The 24,954-nt window shown below is 43.4% G+C and overlaps 1 protein-coding gene across 2 annotated transcripts in view; it reads right to left on the bottom strand.

Moving 5' to 3' along the window:
- Window positions 1-20,731, bottom strand: part of CCNY (cyclin Y) — a 226,374-nt gene extending 205,643 nt beyond the window's left edge. For both annotated transcript variants that reach the window (XR_010561115.1, XM_065397661.1), the window contains exon 1: window positions 20,168-20,731. Coding sequence is in view for 1 of the 2 variants with exons in the window: in XM_065397661.1 (XP_065253733.1) it covers window positions 20,168-20,321 (154 nt within the window). In the remaining variant the exon portion in view is untranslated. The remainder of the gene's footprint in view (window positions 1-20,167) is intronic.
- Between the last annotated feature and the right edge of the window lie 4,223 nt (window positions 20,732-24,954).

Here is a 24,954-nt window from a genome sequence, read left to right as displayed (position 1 = left end):
CCATAGGGAACTTGTTTTACCCAATCTGGTAGCCCTCTTTTATCTTGTAATTCTGACTACACTACACTCTATGAATTTGCATGAAGGTGTCCACCCTCTTTTTCCTTATTTGTATTGTGTCCCCCAAGAATATTGGGGTACACATTTTTCATAGGTTACTTGTAGTTTCTTTTATTCTCATTAGCAATTATGCACATAGTGCACCCTGCAACTAGGGCAAATGTTAGAAAAATGTGACTATCGAGTGTCTTCTAATCAAAAATTAATCTTGCAGTTAATTTTTCATAATACCACCCACTGGCACATCTTTTCCTATTATCTTGTGGCATAGGGTCATTCTTTGGACACTTACATCAAGCATTTCTTAAGCCTATGGCCTAGTATGGCTAAGCTGACATTTTACAGGCCTCAGCGTTTCAGCGCGACTTACTTAGATACCTAATCCATTCTAAATACTAATAATCTTATGCTTCTATAATCCTACAATTTAAATCTGTTTAGCATACAATGATTATATATGACATGACATGCTAGTTAATCATAACATCAGACAATAAAATGAATGATAAAATGAACCAATTGGCCACAGGAGGACAGAAAGCCAAGGTAGCTGCTAGATAGACCTTGATGGCCAGGACTTTTTGTTTTACTAATTACAGATATTCCAGAAAATGATTTATTGGAGCCCAGACTGGGGGAGGGTACATAATGCCTGTACTCAACCCACTATGATGTGGGTGGAAGGGAAGGTGCAGTCTGCCACTGTACTTCAGTGGGCTCCAGGAGAGCCTCATTAATCAGAAGCACCAGGTCCTACCGTGGCCAAAATGTCACTACGTCTGTGGGACAACTCGCAAACCTCTTCCACCTGGATATTCAAGGCAGAAGCCACCCTCTTTGAAAGGTCCTGATAGCTATCACACAAAGCCTTCTGACACCACTGCCTCGCCAGGTGAGGAAGAGGATGAAGCCAAGAGCTCCACAGTGGAGCCTCCTCTGGCACTTGCGGGGCAATACCCTCCTATTCGATACTGAGCCCGGCCTCCAACGCTACTTGGTGGCATGGGTCTTGCTACCTACTCAAAGAAGCAGAGTCGGGAGGGCATGGAGACAACCTGGAGGCAGGTGGAAACTCCCAAGGATTCCAAAACAGCCACTGGGCTTTACTGGCTTGACAAGATGGGCCCCTCCAGAGGTTACCAGTAGCAGTAAGCCCTTGGAGGGGAATGGTGAGGTATAAGATGCAACTGAAAGACACACGATCCAACCTACAAGTCCAAAGATTAATCAGCTCATTCTGACGTGGGGGGGACTATTCCTGTCGATGCTGGTGATCGGTACTGAGACCCTGGAGAAGACAGCACCAGAGAGATCACTGACAGCTTCCCTCTGGACAGCACTGAATGATGAAGCACTCAGATCCGGAGGCGCCCATGGTACCACGTGCTGGGTCATAGCGGTCAGCAATGCTTTACCCAGTCAGAGGTTCCATGCAAGAGGACTCCTGAACTGCTGGCGAAACTGATACCAATAGACTCAATAAGTCCCATGCCACAGCATAAGATTCCAGAGCTGATGGCACTGGGATAGCCTCCTGCTGGGTAGGACACCACAGACAGCACCATTGAGCTCAAACAGTGCTACTTCAGGGGCTGGTCTCAACAGTGCCTGTGCCAGCGCCAGAGTCAACAGATCTGCCCAAGTGGATGACTTCCTTGGGGAGTGCCTTGAATTCAAGTGCACTCAGCTTCCGGGCACCAAAGGTCAGCAAGCTTGCAGACAGATGGAGTTCCCGCTCCCAAATGCTGAATCCTTCAAGAGTAACTTGAAGTGTTTCTTCCTCAGTGCCTGGGAAGGCGACTGGTGCCAGGAGTCAGCCAACGCAAGAGTAATGCTCCTGACTGAACCACATGTGTTTGGCAGCCAGAGTGGGAATGCTCAGAGAGGGTGCAGAACTGCCTGCCTCAGTAGAAATTTAAGTCTGGCCACCCTGCCTCTTTGGTCCTTGGTTTAAAGTCCCTACAAACTTGACACCGATCCCAAATTTGTGACTCTCCAAGACACGTCAGGCACCTGGAATGAGAGTCACTTACTGGCAGCGTCTTTTGCAGGAATGACAGGCTTGAAGCCTCATGACCGAGGCATGCTCCAGCCCCAGTACCAGAAACCACTAAAGGAACTGACGTGCATAACACTCTAAAAGTAAAACTTAATGCTAAAATCTACCTAATACTAAAACTACAGCTAAATGAGTACCAACTGGTACAAAAGAGACAACTTGGGAAAGCTTGTGAAGGCAAAACAAGATGCTCCAACAATTGTTACGGGCAGTAAGGAGGAACTTAGGGGGCATCTGGGGGCAGCTTTGTCTTTTATACCATCATGAGGCAGCAGAGGGCACAAGCCTCGCCCTGATGAGTACTGCTGAGGAAAAAGTCTCTGACAACAGCATACGAGGTGCGCACATACCTGAAGTAGAATGGACATGTGCAATCACTCGAAGAAGAGAAAGATTCAATGGTACTTAAAATAAGTGCTGAAACTCAAGATACTTTTCCGAATCAGGGCCTGGATCTGTATCAATCTCAGCTATATGCACACAAACAACATTATGACTGTGTTCTTTAAAGTTGATGTACACATCTTTCTGGAGAACCAACCAACCAACGGTTCTGATTTACGTTTGCAGACCAATCTAACTAGATTTCTCCTTGCTTCCATTTATTTCATTGCAACAACCTCAAATGTAGACAATACCATCAAAGTAAGTGTTATCATGTGCTACTTTAATATCAATGGTATTTGCTGGCAATCTCTTATAGATAACACAGTAATAAAGTATAGGAAATGTGAATTTTACAACCAGATCATTGAATGAAACAGAACACTAAACTAAAAAGCAGATGAGGTCAATGGGACTACTTACGATCTTCATGTTACACACGCTCACCTGCTTAGCATCTTCCAGGACAGATTAGACAATGGTTTAAGCCAACATTATCCCCATGCATGCCCTGCTTCAGCAAAGCACTTCAGAATGTGCTTAAGTCCCACTCTTCGCTGAGAGTTAAGCACAGACTGAAGTGCTTTAAGACGTAAGCAAGTGTTTAATGGAATGGACTTGAGTACATGGTTATGCGTATTGCTAATTTGAGGACTTGCACACCAAATTATTTCTTGCATCATTTTCGTACTGAGATCATGGTCTGAGATAATGCAGTTAGCAAACACTAAATGTCTTAAATTATTCCCACTGTATCTGCACTGACTGTTTCACCAAGATGCAAGAAAGATTAAAAACCCATTCCTAAAACTGACACGGGACCAGGAAAGTCTGCACACATTCTTGCAGTCTAGGCACTTCTATTAGTTTTTGTCAAGTAAATAAGACAGGCTAAGCTATACAGCTGACTATACTATCACAAAGTTTGGCAGACTCAATATGTGGCATTCCCTCTAGTGTTTGATTAGCACAGTATGATTACACAGAACAAGTTGCTTGTAGGGATAATGGGATCAACAGAACATTGTAACAGCAGGTAGGCATAGGCAACAGTACAGACAATTTCAGCAACTTTCCACAACAATCTTATTTTAACACACTCGTTTAAGTTACCTCCCTTTAGGAGGAAGAAGGGGACAAAAGAAAGAACTTCCCCATCTCAGCAGTGTAACCTGTTTTTCAATGTAACCGCCAAATGGATCAGTTTTGGGTCCCAATAGGGAAATGAGATTTCTCATTTACATTATAAGGCCTGGTCTACACTACGACTTTAATTCGGATTTAGCTGCCTTAATTCGAATTAACGCTTGACCCGTCCACACAACGAAGCCATTTAATTCGAATTAAAGGGCCCTTTAATTCGATTTCTGTACTCCTCCTCGACGAGAGGAGTAGCGTCAAAATCGGTATTGTTAATCCGAATTAAGGTTAGTGTGGCCGCAATTCGATGTTATTGGCCTCCAGGAGCTATCCCACAGTGCACCATTGTGACCGCTCTGGACAGCAATCTGAACTCGCATGCACTGGCCAGGTGGACAGGAAAAGCCCCGGGAACATTTGAATTTCATTTCCTGTTTGCACAGCGTGGAGAGCACAGGTGACCACAGAGAGCTCATCAGCACAGGTAACCATGCAGGCTGATAATCGAAAAAGAGCACCAGCATGGACCGTACAGGAGGTACTGGATTTGATCTCTATATGGGGAGAGGATTCAGTGCTAGCAGAACTGCGTTCGAAAAGACGAAATGCCAAAACTTTTGAAAAAATTTCCAAGGGCATGATGGAGAGAGGCCACAATAGGGACTCAGATCAGTGCCGCGTGAAAGTCAAGGAGCTCAGACAAGCCTATCAAAAAGCAAAGGAGACAAACGGTCGCTCCGGGTCAGAGCCGCGGACATGCCGCTTCTACGCTGAGCTAAATGCATTTCTAGGGGGGGCTGCCACCACTACCCCACCTCTGACTGTGGATTCCGAGATGGGGATAATCTCATCAGGTACACCTGATGATTCCGTGGAAGGGGAAGAGGAGGAGGACGACGACGAGCTGGCAGAGAGCACCCAGCTCTCCGTTCTCCCCAACAGCCAGGATCTGTTTCTCACCCTGACTGAAGTACCCTCCCAAGCCTCCCAAGCCAGCACCCAAGACCATGACCCCATGGAAGGGACCTCAGGTGAGTTTACCTTTTAAAATATAAAACATGTTTTAAAAGCAAGCATTTTTAATGATTAATTTGCCCTGAGCACTTGGGATGCATTCGCAGCCAGTACAGCTACTGGAAAAGTCTGTTAACATGTCTGGGGATGGAGCGGAAATCCTCCAGGGACATCTCCATGAAGCTCTCCTGGAGGTACTCCAAAAGCCTTGCCACAAGGTTTCTGGGCAGTGCAGCCTTATTCTGTCCTCCATGGTAGGACACTTGACCACGCCATGCTAGTAGCAAGTAATCTGGTATCATTGCCTGACAGAGCCTGGCAGCGTATGGTCCCGGTGTTTGCTGGCATTCAAGCAACATCCGTTCTTTATCTTGCTGTGTAATCCTCAGGAGAGTGATATCGCTTAGGGTAACCTGGTTGAAATAAGGGAATTTAATTAAGGGGATAGAGGTGGCCGTTCCTACTGGGCTGTTTGCCTGTGGCTGAAAAGAAATCCTTCCCTGCATTTAGCCAAGTGCAAAGGGGGGGGGGAGGATTGGCCCAGAGCTTTTCGCGTTTTGCTAGCAGGGATCTTCCCTGATACCAGCCACGCGGTGGGGGGAGGGAGAAAGCACTCATCCCAGAGAATTGGATGGTGGGGGGGTGTTAACCTTCAGCAGCAGAAAACAAGCTAACAGGAAAACTGCAGCACAACGGGCTTTGCTTGGTATGTGGGAAAGCAGGGCGCAGAAGCCTAAAGACAGTGGCTTACCATGGCAGCATGCAAGGTGAATTCTGTTGCCCGGACCTGCGTCTGTGATCTCTAGCAGCAAAGCCACAGGCACTCAATATTAAGAGGCAAAATGCGACCTTGCACAGAAATCACATGTGCTATGTAATGTGAATAGTATACACCGTGAAAGAGTATAAGCATTGTTCTGAAAAATGTATCTTTTAAAAAAATTCTCTCCTTTTTTCACTCCCTCCAGCAGGTGCAAATGTTTCAAGCCTCCCTCCTCCTTCCCGAAGGCTATCCCAGATAAGGCGTCGTAAAAAAAAGACGAGAGAAGAGATGTTTGCCGAAATCATGCAATCCACCAGGAATGAAAGAGCTCATCTGAATGAGTGGAAGGAGACGGTTTGCAAGTATAGGAAAGAAGCCAGTGACCGTGAGGACAGGAGGGACCAACGTGAGGACATGAGGGACCAACGTGAGGACATGAGGGACCAACGTGAGGAGAGGAGAGACGCTCGAGATGAGAGGTGGCGGCAGGAAGATCAGAGGAGTCGGGAAGCAACGCTGGGGCTGCTGCGTGAGCAAACAGACATGCTCCGGCGTCTGGTGGAGCTTCAGGAACGGCTGCTGGAGAACAGAGTGCCGCTACAGCCCCTGTATAACCCCCCTACCTCCTCACCATGTTCCATAGCCTCCTCACCCAGACGTTTAAGAACACGGGGGGGGAGGCTCCGTACACCCTCCCATTCCACCCCAGTGGACAGCCCAAGCAAAAGGCTGCCATTTTTTTAACCTTTTTTTACTGGGCTTTTCCTTCCCGCTGATCCTCCTCCCAAACCCCACTCAGGTTCTCTCCCTCTTTTTATAATCAATTAATAAAGAATAAATGATTTTTAAACAATGGTGACTTTATTTCCTTTGAAAGCAAGCTGGGGGAAGGGGGAGGGTGGGTTCCTTACAGAGAATGAGTCAATAAAGGGGGCGGGTTTTCAGGAAGGATAAACAAACATAAATTTCACACTGTAGCCTGGCCAGTCATGAAACTGGTTTTCAAAGCTTCCCTAATGCGCAGCGCTTCATCGTGTGCTCTTCTAATCGCCCTGGTGTCTGGCTGCGAGTAATCAGCAGCCAGGCGATTTGCCTCAGCCTCCCACCCTGCCATAAAGGTCTCCCCCTTGCTCTCACAGAGATTGTAAAGCACACAGCAAGCAGTAATAACAATGGGGATATTGGTTTGGCTGAGGTCTGAGCGAGTCAGTAAGGATCGCCAGCGACCTTTTAAACGGCCAAATGCACATTCTACCACCATTCTGCACTTGCTCAGCCTGTAGTTGAACAACTCCTGACTCCTGTCCAGGCTGCCTGTGTATGGCTTCATGAGCCATGGCATTAAGGGGTAGGCTGGGTCCCCAAGAATAACAATTGGCATTTCAACATCCCCCACGGTTATTTTCTGGTCCGGAAAGTAAGTCCCTTGCTGCAGCCGTTTAAACAGATTGGTGTTCCTGAAGACGCGAGCGTCATGAACCCTTCCCGGCCAGCCCACATGGATGTTGGTGAAACGTCCCTTGTGATCCACAAGTGCTTGCAGCACCATTAAAAAGTACCCCTTGCGGTTTATGTACTGGGTACCCTGGTGCTCCGGTGCCAAGATAGGAATATGGGTTCCATCTATCGCCCCACCACAGTTAGGGAATCCCATTGCAGCAAAGCCATCCACTATGACCTGCACATTTCCCAGAGTCACTACCTTTCGTAGCAGCACCTCCGTGATTGCTTTGGCTACTTGCATCACAGCAGCCCCCACAGTAGATTTGCCCACTCCAAATTGATTACCGACTGACCGGTAGCTGTCTGGCGTTGCAAGCTTCCACAGGGCTATCGCCACTCGCTTCTCAACTGTGAGGGCTGCTCTCATCTTGGTATTCTGGCGCTTCAGGGCAGGGGAAAGCAAGTCACAAAGTTCCATGAAAGTGCCCTTACGCATGCGAAAGTTTCTCAGCCACTGGGAATCGTCCCACACCTGCAGCACTATGCGGTCCCACCAGTCTGTGCTTGTTTCCCGGGCCCAGAATCGGCGTTCCAAGCCTATAACCTGGCCCATTAACATCATAATCTCCAAAGCACCGGGGCCCGCGGTCTCAGAGAATTCTGTGTCCGTGTCCATGTCCTCATCACGCTTGTCGCTGCGCTGCAATCGCCGCCTCCTCCTCCTCGCCTCTTTTTTCTGGTCCTGGGTAAGCATAAACTCCACGAGAACGTGCGAGGTGTTTACAATGTTCAAGACTGCGTTCTGGAGCACAACGGGATCCATGCTTGCTGCGGAATGGAGTCTGCAGAGTTCACTCAGGAAAAAAGGCGCGAAATGGTTGTCTGCCGTTGCTTTCAGGGAGGGAGGGGGAGGCTGTACCCAGAACCACCTGCGACAATGTTTTTTGCCCCATCATGCACTGGGGTCTCAACCCAGAATTCCAAGGGGGGTGGAGACTGCGGGAACTATGGGATAGCTATGGAAAAGCTACCCACAATGCAACGCTCTGGAAATCGATGCTACTACGGTAGCTTGGACGCACACCACCGAATTAATGGTGCCTAGTGTGGCCGAATACATTCGAATTTATAAAATCGGTTTCCTAAATTTGAATTATATAAATTCGGATTAATCCTGTAGTGTAGACATACCCTAAGAGAGAAACGCAAAAATATGTAGCAAGAGAAGATTTACAGCTGGAGGTATTAAAGTTTGGCAGAGCACCAATGACAGTGACAGAAATTGAGACATTTGTTCTATGAATTGCAGGTCTTAACATCGTTGCTAAGGGACTGAATCTGCTTGTAACTTTGTAACAAGAGGAAAGCAGCCTACACAGCTCAGTACTTTTTAAAGCAAGGGGAAAAAACAACTAAATTCCATTTAAAGCATAGCAACTAAGTGGATTACTCACATACATATGTTTCCAGAGAAAGTGCATGCTCAAAATACAAATGTCATTTCATGTCAGAAGGCACCGAAGATCAAAAATACGAAATCTTATCACCCTAGAGACAGCTATTTGATCTGATGTTGTGTAGGCTTGAGAAAATAAGGATCAATATCATTGCCCCTGCAATAAAACCTGCAGGAGCAATAGGAACCAGGAATGAGCAGCAACTGTTAAAATGTAAATGTAATGTTAGGATGCATAAGATATGGGCTACAAAACAATATTGAAATTTACAATGCCATCAAATATATCAATAATACATTCTCACTTAGACTACTATGTTCAGCTCTGCTCATCATATCTCAAAAAAGATATAGCAGAAATAGATATGATCCAGAGATGGGATGAGAAAAATTAGAGACTTGGAAAGATTTCCATGTAAAGAGAGAGAGAGAGAGAGAGAGAGAGAAGGTTGGGATGAGTTTAGAAAGGAAATATGATAGAGCTATACAAACTAACACATGAACAGAGGGGGTAAACCAGACAGACAATCCTATTTACCCTTTGACAATACAAGAATTAGGGATCAATTTCACATCCCAGACCAGGTCTCAAGATTATACTGCTAACACAACAGCACAGTAGACAGAAAGATGCTACACTGACAGAAACTCTATCTGTTAAGGTGATACATTAATCAGAACCCTTTTATAGCCTCTTGTGTGGGTTAAGGACCACTGTATTCTAGGAGAAGGTTGAAAGAGTAGTGCTGCTATTTAAGAGGTATTTCTTCTCTCAATAATGGAACAGGTCAGGCTCTCAAAAAAACACATTAGTCACTCAAATTCACTTTCAGGTTCTCATGGCCTACCACAATGAGGACTTTCCGCTGCAGACAGTATGGTTTAAAAGCTTAAAATATTCAGCGTTCTACTCCCTTCTCCCACCAACCCCAAGACTGCTAAAAATAATCGTTTGGGTGGATTTTTGTCAAGCTAGAATATTAATGATAAAAAGCTACAGAGAAGGGAGTGCCAACGATAACTAACCCAATGGTAGAAAGACCAAGAGAGCTGAGAAATAGGATCTGTTATATGTGCACATGGGAGGATAAAACTCCACTGTTCACCTGTGGAACTGGATTTTTTTTTTTTTTATGTTTTGTTTTAAGCTAAAACAATCCCAGAGCCACTTGCCACAGTGTCACTTGAATAAAATGTTGGGGTTTACTAGTTTAATTTTTTTTTTAAACAGCTATTTTGCATTTTTTAACAATACATTTAATCCAAAGGGCAAGAGCTAAAAGGATGAGTCGCTAGCAGAAACCATGCTCTCCAGAGTGCTCAGGGGTATGTCTACACTACAAAAAAACACAGCCGCAAGTCTCAGAGCCCAGGTCAACTCTCTCAGGCTCACATGGCTCATGCTACAGGGCTAAACATAGCAGCGTACAGGTTCCCACTCAGGCTGGAGTGTGTACACTGTTATTTTTAGCCCAGTAGCACAAGCCCCGGGAGCCGAAGTCAGTCGACCTGGGCTATAAGACTCACTGCTGCTGGGTTGGTTTTTTGTTTTGCTTTTGTTTTACAGTGTAAATGAACCCTAGTCTCATTAAGTACCTTGTTAAAAAATAAAAAATAAAATTAATGGAGATATCCTATCTCCTAGAACTGGAAGGGACCTTGAAAGGTCATGTGAGTCCAGCCCCTGCCTTCACTAGCAGAACTAAGTACTGATTTTGCCCCAGATCCCTAAGTGGCCCCCTCAAGGATTGAACTCACAACCCTGGGTTTAGCAGGCCAATGTTGAAACCACTGAGCTATCCCTCCCCCCAAGTCACCTTAAAATAGACATCACATATGGTATCTGAACTGGGTCCTTAAAATGAACAAAATAGGAGCATGTATCAAGGAACATTTTTAATTAATTGAAAGCTAATCACAGTTTGAGTTTCTGTAATTGTAAAAAAGTGGTTTAGTATTTCTCTTCAGCCTATAAAAGCATAAAATGCTAGAAAAATTGTCCTATTTATTGTTAATTGCTACATGGGTTTAACAGTCATAAAAAACTTCAAAATGTGTACAAAAAAGGCATGCCAGGAAATTTCATCTTAAGGCTACTATTACATCCTGAACTCACCCCATGGAGTTTGGGTATTGTAGAAGGCTAATGTCTGTCTACAGCTGAACCTGAAACTGTGTTAGCATCATGAAATATTGTTCTTTCTAGTAAGGTGAAAAAATGGTTTCAAATCTCAATGTAGACAGAATAGAACAGTGTGTGACCTTGCATATTAGGCAGCTTGTCATGCAATAATTGCACTTAGTCCCCAATTTAGTTTCTTTGATCATGTTAATAACAGTATTTAAGACAAACAAACAAACAAACGTTCTAAAATTAAAATGCAGTTAAATTTAACAGCTACATACTGAGAGAGCGTCTTCTCTTATGTAATACTATTTAGTCTTAGTGAGACCTTGGCACTGGTAGAGGAAGATGAGACCAATTTATAATAACGTCTACCCTTACTGACTAGGGCAGCCAAGCTACCATGTCTGCCAAGAGAAGAGAAAAAGGAAGAAATATGTATTAGAATGAAAACTGAAGGCAACTCTTGCCTACCTTAGGCCTACACTGCCACTTAAGTCAATGTACGTTACAACCCTCAGGTGTGTGGGGGGGGGGCGGGGGGGAAATCACCCCTCTCAAACACATAGTTTACATCGACCTATCACAATGTCTACAGAACAGAGCTTGGAAGGAGAGAGGAGGACAACACCACTGCTCCCTACGAACAATTAAACTGTGCAGAAATGGGAAAACAAAACCCCACAACCCACACTTGCCCAACACAAAATCACCACTCGCCACACACACACACACACACACACACACACACGCTTTTACAGTCTCTGTCATGCTCCCTAGAGACAGAGTGCAAGCAAGCCAATTTAGGGTTTGCTGATCAAGTACAGCTCAATTTTTTATTTTTTTCTTCTTCTATGCAAGACTTGCAAAGCACGAACAGCTGCTTCTTAACACCTGAAAGTAATAAATTCTTCTCTTCACACAGAGAGAAGCAGGAATAATTCATAGTGCATTTCTATATCCATCAGAAAGCTGTGAAGAGATCTCATGAATGCAAGAACAATGTGGTAACTGTATCAAATACATCACCTTACTGAAATACTAATGCACAGTGGAAAGCACCACACTGGAAGCAAACTTGGGTCTACTACTGATTTGCTCTTTTGCTCCCAAGGTTGCACTAGCTGGAAGACGGGCCCATCAGTTTCACACTGTCAGGTGGCAACAATGTGTGCTTTGACCAGTATAGCTTATGTCACTCACAAAACTGGTATAAACTATACCAGCAAAAGAATTTTTTGCCCATATAAACTGCACCGGCACAAAGAGGATTTGCCAGTATAGCTATAATGGTACAGCTACACAGGGCTGCTCTACAGCTATGTCTACACTACCACTTATGTCGGTATAACTTATGTCACTATGGGGTGTGAATAAGCCACCCCGAGCGACACAGTAATGTCGATGTGGACAGCGCTGGGTCAGCGGAAGAGCTTCTCCCATCGCTTGTTGGTGGTGGATTAATTAAGTTGACAGGAGAGCTCTCTCTCATTGGCTTAGAGCAGCTACACTAGAGAGCTTAAGGTGGCACAGATGCAGCAGCACCACTGTAAGCTCTCTAATGTAGCCATAGCCTACACTGAAAACTTACAGCAGCACAACTAAGTCTCTCAGGGGTGTGAATATCCACATCCCTGAGAGACATGGCTATGCTGACCCAACCTTTGGTGTACACAGCGCTAGGCTGACATAAGAATTCTTCCATCTAGCTGCCACTTCTCCGGTGAACTACAGCAATGGGAGAACCCCTCCAATTGCTGTAGTGAGTGTGTTCATTAAAGCGCTACAGTGGCGTAGCTGCAGCATTGACCTGGCCTAACAGAAGTCAGATTACCTGTGCAAAGAACTAATGCAAGAGGGGCAGGATCTTCAGCTAGTGTAAACTACCATAGCTCACTGAACCTAACCGAGCTATGACATTCACACGAGCTGAACATCTACCACGAGATGTTTACGGTTACGCTAATAAATCCTTTGCAAGTTCACAGACATGAAGTTTTACAACCTCAAGAGAAAAACAAAACAAGGACTTAAATGCAGAACCTGCACCCACCGCCCTACAAATGCTGGAAACAGTTCCTGAACCAGATGAATAGCTAGTAGCCAAGGACTTGCTTTTACTGCTTGCTCAAGGTATAACTTGACCTAACCCGACTTCCCTTCACACACACAAATCTCTAGCTTGAGTTAAGTGGTGCTTTAAACTCAAGCTACCTGGCCGTTAAGGGGCATGGGTAATGCTTGAGCTATGCAGTGAGCATGCTACCACAGGCTATGCTCAAATCAGCACAACTCCTGAACTGCTAATCCAAGCATTCTGCATAGCTTGAAAGTTTCACAGCATGGCCACACTCACTCAACCTAGGCTAACTAACCCAAGTGGAGTAAGTCAAGCTAGCTGTTGCAGTGAAGGCAAAATCTGCTATTATTATTTAAAACTAAACAAGTACAACTGCACCCAGCAGTACTGGTTTAATAAAAGTAATATCAACATTTAGCAGAACGTCTCACACACAGAGATTTATAATCTGGATGTTAAATACTCGAGGATAACGTTTTCTATTTAAAATTTCACATTTCATCTTTTTTCTTTAACATTACTTTTAAAATGTATGGTTATGCTGGTTAATTCTTTGATTGAAATAAACAACGACAAAGCAAAACGTTCCAAAGCAAGAATGGTGCTAATCTTCAAAGGGTCCATTTTCATTAAATATAGTTATCAGTCTACAGTAAGGACTATAGGTCATTTAAGTTTTCATTTTGTAAAAGTTTATTTCATATTCTTGTTAAGATATAACATAGAAAAGACATTTAAAATCCAGAATTTTTTTTTTTTTTTTAAACTGGACACTGAATGTGACAATATTCATGTAGCAATACCAGCCAACAACACTACACAGCATCAGGTTTCCTCATGTATCTTGTCAACGTAGTATTCTTAGTTACCTGTGCAAATGTGTGTCAGTACAGCGGTCTTTACATTTTCAAACGTGTACATTTTAATCCACAATGTTCTGTTTCAAGTATTTGTCTGAGCTAAACTTTGGGGCTCTTGTGCATCTCAAGCATTAACTGAAATTCTTGGAAACAAATCATATGGTAATGTACTAAACTAAGGGTTATAGTAATAAGCTCACAAGATGACTAGTTTTAACAAGTGTGCATCTTGATGGTTCCATTTCTACATATTTATACATACACACACATTTTACACAGTGTGAATTAATTCACTTTCTGCAAATGACATGGGAGAAATGAGATTTTAGGCAGGCTTTGAACAAGGTGATAGTAGTCACTTGGCAAAGAGGGAGCAAAAAGGAAAAAGGCACGGAGATGAGAGGGGGAGAAAAAAACACCACCCAAAGCAAGGAAAGCATCAACACTGGCATTAGTGGCAGAGTGCGATATAGGAGCCAAGCTCAGTGATGTAGGCCAGGGCAGAACGGTGTAGGAGCTTGAGTGCAAGCACAGTAGTTTTATTAAAGGGTCAGGTGTCAGCGATACTTAGATGCATGACCTCCAAGAAAAACAGTAGGCGCTGCAAGGTATAGTGTTAGAAAGTCAGTAGATGACAAAGCTGTCTCTGAGCCAATACTGAACCAATGTTCCAGCACAAAGTTTAAGGGCACTAAACTACACTGTCTTTCAAAGGAGATATAAAAACAAAAGATCAATCATATTTACAGTAATTAAAAATCATATGGCCCATTTTTATAAGAGATGGGGAGGTGCTAATCTGAGCAAGATTACACTTTTAAAAACAGTTTAGTCTGTGGTATGCAAGGTTAGGTACTTCAGAAATGTGTGTACATGAACACTCCAAACTAAACTAAGGAAGTGGCTAAAGTACTTTTGTGGGGCTGGGTCTATTCCTTCATGAAACGTGGCCCTAGGTGTTCAAAGATTGTTGTATTTTATCAGCACTCAACTGGATACAAATGAATGTATATCCTTCTGTTGGCTGGTTCTGGAACAAAATTATACATCCTAAATATAGACATTGAAATCACATAATAGTCTTTCACAGAAAAGGGGATATCACTCCTTTAAGACTTCAGCTTTTCAATTAATAGATTTGGAATCCACCCTCACCCTGTCACTAGATCCCAGTACCACTCAATCAGTTAAAATCGTAGATGTTTCGGGCCAAATTCTGCTATCAGTTATACCTGTGCAATTCTGTTGAGGTCAGTGAGATTGGAAAAATGAAAATGAGGCAGGATTCAATCCACCATTCTGAAAGGAACCGACATTCTCATTCCATAAATCTTCATTAAGTAAGCCAGACAGATTATAAAACCTTACTACACTTGAGTTTTATACTTGGCAACATAAAACCTCATAATTCTCACAGAGTCCAGCACACCTGAGGCACACTATGTAATCTTAATTCAGATGTTCTCACATGGCTAGTGCCCATTTTCACAAATAAACTGCTTTCAGGGTGGATTGTTTTCAAGAGATTGTCTACCAGCTACAGAAAAATTAACCTACCACAAAAAGTTGAATAGGTTTATTAGGGATGTAGTCACACAGGGTTCAGTAATCTGATCTGCAATGGACAATGAAAAATGTGACCCAGCAACATTAGAAGGATTTTGCAAGGGTGGGGGGAGGGGGGGGGAAGAAAGAGACAGAGTAACTTCTTATAATAAGAACTGTATTTCCTACCAATACCAAGAGCAACTTCTGATTAGCCCCTGCTCAATGAGCTCAGTCTTTGAGCTCAGTTGGTTTCAGGTTATGACAGTGGTCTCATACCATATATCCTGTGAGGTTATCCTCTCTCCACCAAAGCTCTCACAACAAGCCTACTGTGGAAAAAAACTATGCCACACAGGAAAATCAAGTCTGAGAGCCACTTTTTTCAGATCAGCGGATCTGACTGTGTGACAACAGACATGCTGACATCATGTATAAACGTAGTCTAGACTCTAGACCACAGTCAATCTAATCTAAATGTCCTTTATCGAGCTAGCTTTCATAACAGCACCTATCACCAACACACCTGAGCCCCTTACAGAGTCCATTCTGTGTGATTTTCAAATCCAGAACCCCCGTGTCCAAACGGAATAAACGATCCAGCCCACGTGTCTTAATCAGACCAATAACCAAATACTACAACAATTTTAAAGTGGACAAAGTATCTAGCAAAAGACTGGGTTAAAAAAAAAATCAGGTCATCTAAGTAATAACAGCAGTTTACCAGATTGACACATTAAGTGATCTACTGTTTTCTCTTATATTTGTAGCCAGGATACTGCTAGATAAGTCTCTTGATGAGCAACAGATAGAAAAGTGGGTCATTCAAATTCATTAAGAAATCCTCAGCCACAACTTTCCTGAAGTAAGATTTTAAAGTTGAAACCATTTCATAAACTTTAAAAGTTTCTATGAGCAATCAGTCACTAAAAAGAGTGGGCATCCTCTGAGCTCCATATTAGAATTCCTCTTTTGCTTCTGGGCAGAATATAGCAGCAAAGCAGATAACCAGTTATCTTTACTGCTTCTGTCTATGCCTGAAGATAATGGTCTAAGTGAAACCCAATGGATCCAACTTTTCAGAAAAATGTGTTGTTGACTGATAATCAAAAAGGTGATTCCTGAAGCATTTCCACATGGCCATCAACCAGAAAAAACATTCAGAACAGGAGTTTAGCCTTCTAACTTGGAAGTCTCTGAAAGAAGTTTGCTCCCACTCAAACATTTCCAAAATTCCCTTCACTTACAGACATAAAGAGTTCCTGATATCTTACAAAAATGATGCTTTTTGACAAAATGGCATCAGGCAGGTATAGCTGTAGGCCCAATCCTACATTCCTTGCTCAGGCAGAACTTTCATTTAAGACAATGAGAGTCCCCTCCCCTACAAGAACTGCATGATCAGGTCCTGTAATTGCAATTCACTGGTACCTCTCTTCATGACAGCATTTGCAATGGTTTCAGTACAAAGCTCAGAACGACTAGCAAACCTCAAAAGGTTCCGTTTGCACAGGCTCTCAAGAGTTCATTTATTTACAGGAACCAGTTTCTTCAACAAAATTAGGCTGGGAACTGTAAGAGGAGAATCTCTTTCACAAGATATCCATAGCTTCTACTGGAAATGCCACAATAATCAGTTCTCTCACTGTATTTCAGCATTGCCATTCTGGTCCTGCCTTGGACCAGAGCATGCAATGATGCAGGGAACAGACAGGTGAGACGTTACATTTTTCAAACCTTAGTAACAAATTAAGATTGGTTTAAAGATGGGAGAAGGTTTAGGGTAGTTTTATTTTACAAAAGTTGCTTTGCCCAATCCTAAAAGCTAGAGTTCTATAAATCTCGATTAACACAAGAGGACTGAAGGCAGACTTGAAGGTAGAGGACAATAACAACTCATTCTACTCACCACAATGTGTAATTGTCCTGAAAGCACAATTTATAATCAGTACTTGAGTGAGAGGAAAAAAGAAAAAAGTGCTAGTGAATTAGCATTTCCAGAACTTGAACATCACTGTCAAACATACTGTATCTGACAGTGACGTTCTCGCTGCAGTAACAGGTAGTGAGAAACACAGGTTAAAAAAAACAACAACAAAGTGGCATAAGTATCCAAATTGTTTATTTACAGTGATACCACCAGTTTGTTTTTTCAAATAAATATCCAATTCTTGAAGAGCTAAATAGCTCTCAAGAATATTTCATGGATTTTAGATATTTTGTAGGATGCCTGAAGAATCAAGACCTTATCTCTTCACCAAAAAAAAAAAAAAAAAAAAAGAATTGACCAGTGTTGTTCCTTCATTGTTTCATGTAAAATATGTTCAAGTTATTGAAAAACAGTAGAAATATTATTACAGTGCACTATTTGTTGTTGCCCCCCCCCATTGTGTCACCATAGGCATATGTTTGCCATACAGTTTCAAGCAATCTAAAAACAAAAATGTACCCAGTCTCAGGAAATAAGATTTCAGAAACAGAATAGTCTTATTACATTTTGTAATCAGTCTATCATCTTTGACCAAAGACCTCCAGTGGATCTGACTGCAACACAACAGATATGCAAAAGTGAGTATTTCAAATTATTTGTTTTACCCATAATATCCTCAATTGTGTTCAATGAAGAAACACTAACTCATTCTTCATCAATCTCCTCAATGAAAACTGATGCCTCTGACCCTATACCTAATCAGTATCATAGCGAGGAGCAAGATTTGAGCAAACAGCAAGGCAAGGGAGACAAACCACAAAATTTGTTATATGCTCTCAGAGTTGAAGGCAACTCCCTCACCTGAGAACTTAACTTCATTTGCCACAGTGCTGAGCCTGATGAAACAGAGATAGATAGTATTTATTTTCTATGTTCCACTGGTAAAGCACAGGGTCCTTTAACTGACAAGAATTTATTAGGACAGAGACAGCATGCACACATGTCCCATCAGTGCTTCCATTCATGGAGTACTGTTACTGATCTGAAAATTGGTCTAACCCATCGGTTCTCAAGCAGGTTATGTGTACCCATGGGGGGGACACAGAGGTCTTTCAGGGGGTACATCAACTCATCTACATATTTGCCTAGTTTTACAACAGGTTATATAAAAAGCACTAGCAAAGTCATAAATTAAAATTTCATACGACTTGTTTATACTGCTCTATATACTATTCACTGAAATGTAAGTACAATATTTATATACCAATTGATTTATTTTATAATTATATGGTAAAAAAATTAGAAAAAGCAATTTTTCATTAATAGTGCGCTGTGACACGTGTGTATTTTTATGTCTAATTTTGTGAGAAAGCATATTTTAAGTGAGGTGAAACTTGTGGTATACAAGACAAATCAGACTCCTCAAAGGGGTATAGTAGTCTGGAAAGGTTTAGAGCCACTGGTCTAACCAAACCATGAAGAGAATTCTTGGCGAAAAGTAAGTTTATAAGGAAAGACATTTAGAATTTTTTGTATTGTCACCACACTATAAAGAACAACTCCTCACCCCCGAAAAAACCCCAAACCTCTCACTTAGAACTATAGAGCAAGACCTGTTCCTACTGATGGGAAACAGGACTAGATATTATCCATATCATCATGGGAAAAGGTGTTTACTGCTAATCTGGACAACACTGGTATGACAAGAATCAGTCATTCACAGGTTAACAACTAGTTCTTAAATCTCCCCCAGTTCTCTCAAACCTGGCCATTATAAATTTTTTTCCACCCATTGATCCCATTACAGTCCAATTTTTCTACTGTGGAAATAAAAATGTCTTAAAGACAACAGTCACAATTCCAGAATGTAACTTAATTAAAAGAAATAATCATAACCTGAGGTAAAGTTACTCTATTATTAAGAATTTCGTTTTAGCCAATGGTGAGAACTGGTTTAAAACAAAGTTTGCAATTGATCACATAAGCTATGAAAAAAATGTTGAAAAAAATCTAATGTGTGCCAATGTGACTTTTTTGGCTTTCTACCAAAGGCAATTCACGTCAAACTATGAAAAAGTTGATGTTTTACCAGTTAAGTTTTAGGACTATTTCAGCTAATCAGAAACTAGTTTATACTTATACATTAAAATCACACTTAAGAATAGGCCGAGTTCTAATTAACCAGAGCACACAAAAGGATGTTTGGTCATTACTGAGTCAATGAGAATATAGTTTTTCCAGTAATACTGGAGAGAGAGAACATTCATCATTCTATTATACCAATGCTTCATCATCAGTGTAATGGAACAAAATAAGTCACTGGTACTGAAGGTCATTACAAGATAAATTTCTCCCACTTCCATAACTATCTGGGTTTGTCCTTTATGTTTTATCCCCCAACTAGAATTGGCTTTGGCATACACATAGCAACAGATGACCATTAACCCATAAAAACAGTTGAGTCCACAGACCATCTTTGTTCAGGAAATTTGGGTGGGCAAAAATTCACTTGTGAAATCCAAATACTTGAGTGGATTGGGTCTGGAAGCTGTGGAGCAGTGTAAACAGTGTCACATCAGTCCATGCTGGGTGAGGGGGCAAATACACACAAAGATCTTGAAAGTAAGGTCTGAGGTAAATAGCACTCCAGGCTTTCAATCAATACTAAGGTGGGAGAACTATAAAGGCCTCAAATCAGAGGAAAGGGCAGATAAATAATGCCATATCACACTGTACATGGCAAGAATCCACACAAGATCCCAACACTGTGAACCACATACATGGGGAGGTGGAATCCACACAAAGGTTAAGGGGTGCCGGTGGGGATAAACAGAGCTACATCATGACATATTAGTATGGGGGTAAATACTGCTGCATTGTGATATATCCAAAAGCCTCGACATTGTGGATGAAGGCATAAAAAACCCAAACAAACCCTCTGTCTCATCATATATTCTGCAATCACCAAAAGAGCCAGAAAAAAACCTGGAAGAGGAGGGGAGAGAATAGATTCCCCGAGGGATAGAAGTGATTAAACACTGAGAGGCTAGGAAGAGGCGATGGGAGCTCCCAAGGTGTTTGGGGAGGGAGGGTTGGGGGTTTCCATGTTTCCCCCCTTGAGCAGGACAGCAGAGAGTTCCCCCACTTGGCTCTTTCTGTGCTTGTTGGGGGATGCATTTCCCTGGGGGCTGCCTCTGTGGCTGGAGATAGAGGGGATTTCCCCAGCCCAGGAGGGCTGTGGGGGGATTTCCCCGGCTGCCCTAGCTGCGGGGAGCTCCCCATCCCAGCAGCCCCCACACCTCTCTTACCATCTATGTTCTCCCGGTCGCTGATGTGCTGCAGGTTGCAGCCCGTGTCTTCGCGGCTCAGCTCGGGCTCCGGGCGGTAGGACTCTAGCCGGGAGTGGGCATTCCTGCGTAGCTTGGGGCTGGAGGAGACGCAGCAAGAGGTGGTGTTCCCCATCTTCCTTCGCCGCCGGGCCAGGCGCGGGAGGATGCAGGGGGAGCCAGTCACCAGCGGTGGCGAGAAGCCATGGACAGCAGCGGAGAAAACAACAAGCAGGAGAGGAAGAGGCGGTGGCGGCTGCTGCTGCTCCCTCCAGCCGCACTCCCCGGCTGATCCCCACAGCGGCTCATTCAAGAAGCCTTGCCCCAAGCACGTCCAACCGAGCGGAGGGCGCAGCTGCTAAATCATCCTGCCCTGGCATGTACTGCACAAGCAGGCTAAGCCCGGTGCATGCACAGCCCCATTGCCAGCGGCTGAGCTACCGCGCTCCTCCTCCACCTCCCAATAAGCGGGCTGGATCCACTCCCCCGGCGCACACAGCAGCGGCGGCACCGCAGCCTCCTCAGCAGCGAGCAGCCCGAGGCTGCCTTTGCAAAAAAGGTTCCGGTTCAAGTGGGTGGTATCATCTGCCCGCCGGGCTGGGAAGGGAGACACGGGGCGATCTGCCCGCTCCCGGGGTACGCCCAGCTGGGGCGCTGCTGCGACTGGAAGAGGGGAAGCCCCCGGCGCAGGGCTGTAGCCCCTCCTCCTCCTCCCGCCGCTGCTGCTGCCCTGGAAGGGAACAGAGCCACCGGGGGGAGGCAGCTCATGTGGGGATCGCGACTGTCCAATCTTCTGCTGCCTTCCCGGAGCGCTGCTACACACACGCGCTGCCCAGCGCCGGAACCTCGCTATGGGAGGGGGGCGGAGGGCACGAGGCCCCGCCCCTCGGCCCCGCCCCGCCTCTTTCCCCTAGGCCCCTCCCCCGGCCAGCCGGGCTGTGGGAAGAGCCCCCAAGGGAGCCCGGGGATCCCCACAGCGGCCTCCAGATCCTTGGGCGGCTCTTACCGCGACCGAGGTCCGGCCTGGGGGAAAGAGGAGCAGGGGCGGAGCCGGGCCTCTTGGCGAGGGCAGGTTCAGAGCCGCCTCAGCCCCACACACCGGGAAGAGACTGGTGCGGCTGGCAGGGGGGCGGGAGTGATCCCCCCGCGCTTCCCCCTCTCGCCGTTCCCTCCATTCTCGCTCCTCCGCCGCCTACTCACCCCCTCTCTGCTTCTATCGCTCCCACAGTCACATTCGTTCTCCTGCACAGAGCTCATGCGCTTCCTGCTTCTACTCTACAAAGCAAGAATCAGCCACCCCATCACTAAGCTCATTTTCTTCACGGTGTTTTCCCCCTTCCCTTATTTCTTCATGAGTCTCTCCATGCAAAAAAGGGGGCTCCAGGGGCGCTTGAGCTATGGGTGCTGGGGGTGCCCCACCAGCACCCCCTGGCTTTAAGTAACCATAGCAATGAATGAGTTACAGTGTTGTTCAATGGCGTGCAGGACTCACATTATAATAAATGGTTCCAGCGCCTCTGTAGAGGCTTTTAGGTTTGCTCCTGAAAATACCTGGGTTCGAACCCAGTGCCCAACGGGGGGTGACCTATGTAGACAGACATGGTTCATTCATAGGCATGTATTAACAGTTGCTTCAGAAGTTTAATCCCCTTGTGGTTCTAATTTTTAAAAACTTCTTTAAAAATAATTGTATTATGTCTTCAGATGAAACACAGAACAAATGTGAAAGTAATAGAGATGGGCCAACCAGACAGTACAGTTAGACATAGAGCTCAAGGTTGAGTTTGGGAGTGAATCAGGACTAGGGGGCGGGTTTGACAGCTCTGAAATCATACAGTTTGTTCTTGCACTATTTTTGCACCAAATGACAGAAAACTCACAAGAGCCTCTGTATTCTTAAAATGTCATTTCCATTCAAATCTAAACCAGGAAATAGGCCCTTTATAATTTATCATTGATCAAACTATAGGGGCTGGCCTAATCCAGCGGACCGGCTTTGAGAAGCACTGCTCTAAGGCACCCTAGAGGCTCAGAAACCAGAAAGCAAAGGAAAAGAATCCAGTTTTTTAAACGTAAATCTCATCTTTTAGCCAATCGCAATTTTATGAGGCCTGACTCATATTTGAATGCTTGAGGTTAACAATATTGCAATAGCACCCAAAAAGGTATGTAACCTTTATAAATGCACAACTTTTGATGAGTTATTAGTTTACTTACCCATGGCTGTTTGTACTTTACTTTATGTACTTTAAAGTACATAATGTACTTTAGTAACACAAATTAATGGGAGCATCTTTCCTATTTTCTTCTGTTGGGAGTGAATGTCCTAAATAGTCTGAGTTTCATCCAAAGAAAAATAAATTAAAACTTTTTTTACTTGTGTTCTCAATTTTATCTTGACTTGTATTCTTCTTGGTTTCATCCTCAAATCTCACTTAGTTGTCAGTCTATTGATAAAAGAGGCTGGTGCTACATTATGTATTTAAAAGATAATGTCAAGGGAAGATAACATTGCCACAGGATAATGGACTCCTGCTGGTGCTACACAAGAGCTGAGCCCAAAACACCTGTGAAATAAATGTCAAAAAGATATTCTTGGATGTTCAATTATAATTACTTTATTTCAGCGACATCAAATGCATGATGTAGATGTAATCTTATTATTTGATAGATCTTGGTACAATAAAGTCAGAGCTGCTCCCTGTACCATTATTAACTTGGTTAAGTGCCATTGACTTCAAAGGAAGGTCTGTTGTGTGCTTCATTTGATCAGAGGCCAGCATGAGCTTCTTTCTTCTGTGAACAGCTCTATTCTGCCTACTGCAGAACAACCATAAAGCCCCTCAACACTAGGCCCAGGCCTTTGAAGATTGGCCTGCTTGGAGCTGACCGGGCTTATATGGCACTTACTCCCGCATAACTACACAGTTTATCCCACAGGAAAGGAAGTGGGCTTCAATAAGGAGGGTTACTGTCAAGTTATGAAGATGGAACCCATCAGGGTTCATAAGGTTTGATCTCTGAGATCTTCCTATAACATTCATGAAAACTTGTAAATGATTGGGACAGTCTGAGGTGGATCATTGTACTGCTTAAAATAAGAAGTCTTGACTCTAGGTACCACTGTTGATGTATAAGAATCTGAAAGATAATTTTTAATCCAAAATCATTTTCAGTCTGTACAATAAATAACATGGGAGACAGAAGTGAAAAAGTAGGAATGCATTATAAATAATAGAGTGGTGGGCAACCATATCTTTTAATATGGATTAAGTTTTCCAGGCTCATAATTTACATCTGGAAAAGAAAATTAGCTAGAACAGAAACTTCCATCCGAAGAAGTGGGTTGTAGCCCACGAAAGCTTATGCTCTAATAAATTTGTTAGTCTCTAAGGTGCCACAAGTACTCCGTTATTTTTGAGGATACAGACTAACACGGCTGCTTCTCTGAATTCCATCATACAACTTCCATCCCCACTCTGCCCCCTAATGGCTAACAGAGGTCCTACTTGCAATAAAATGTCAAAAATTTAGCCCCAGAGCAAAGTTTTATAAACCCTTGAAAATAAAAGTTTAAAATGAAAATTCTTGTGATCTCTTAACTAAGACAAGACAATTTGGTCACCATTCAATTTCAATAATGGAAAGAATTTTTGACATGCTTCATTTATAGGATATAATTTCTGCAGTCTCTGAACCAATATTGTGTTCCTAATGGCACATTTAAATATAGATGTTCCATGTATGATAAATAAGGTTTAGAAAATAAAGTATGTTATCCCAAAGGTAGTAAGAAAAAACAGAGTTAAATAAGAGTAAATGTCATTTTTATGTGGAGATGATTTACAGATCCATATAAAAAGAATCTAATTCTATGCTAATTAGAAATTTAATCTGGTCATTCAACCTATTTGTGTTTATTCTGGACAAGTTCTGACTCCTTGTGTCAAATTGTAAAGAATAACATAATTAACCTGACATAAAACTCCATCTTGAGACTTTAAAGAGGTGAATGCCCTTGAGGTTATGTGGATTTTCTGTCAAATGGAGCTAAGACTAGAGACTTCTAGTTAACAGTTCAGTGCCAAGTGCCTACACATCAAGGAAGTAGAGAGAGAACAAACATAAGGGTTTAAATAACTGGAAAATAATGAGAGAAATTTATATGAGTATTATTTAATGAGACTCTGTCTACAGAGGAGAATAACCCTTTTAATGAAGTCCGAGAATAAAGAACGAATGCAATATAAATACCTATACATATAAACAGAACATAAACATTGCAAAGAGGTATATCTAGCAAAGAGTGTACTCAGTCTGGCTATTCTGTTGCTACTTGCATTTAATAGACCCAAAGTCTGCTAAAGGAAGAATGCTATTACACCCCCTGGGCTGGATTCATCCCTGGTGTAACTGCACTGATTTCAGTTGGAGTTGGTTGTGTTCAGCACTTCTGAACACCAGGCTACTATTATTCATCAGTCATACAGGCCCAGATCCTCAAAGGTATTTAGGCTCCTAACCTGCACTGAAACCAGTGCCAGTTAGGAGCCTAAATACCTTTGAGGATCTGGGTCACAGCTACTTAGCTCTCTCAGATACTACTGGACTTGGGAGGGAAAGGGGCAAAGAGGGGTCTGGATAGTGTCTGCCTTCACTATCACCGCCACTTCTTTGGCCCGGGGGAAGGAAAAAAGTCTTTTCTCCCTTCAAATAAGGAGGCTGGGAGCACTGCTACCACCATTTCATATTGTGGGCTCAGTTGCCTG

This window comes from Emys orbicularis, chromosome 2, assembly GCF_028017835.1.
Source record: "Emys orbicularis isolate rEmyOrb1 chromosome 2, rEmyOrb1.hap1, whole genome shotgun sequence".
Lineage (NCBI taxonomy): Eukaryota > Metazoa > Chordata > Testudines > Emydidae > Emys > Emys orbicularis.
The sequence above is the reverse complement of the archived record's forward strand: the minus strand, read 5'-3'. Positions and strand labels throughout refer to the sequence as shown.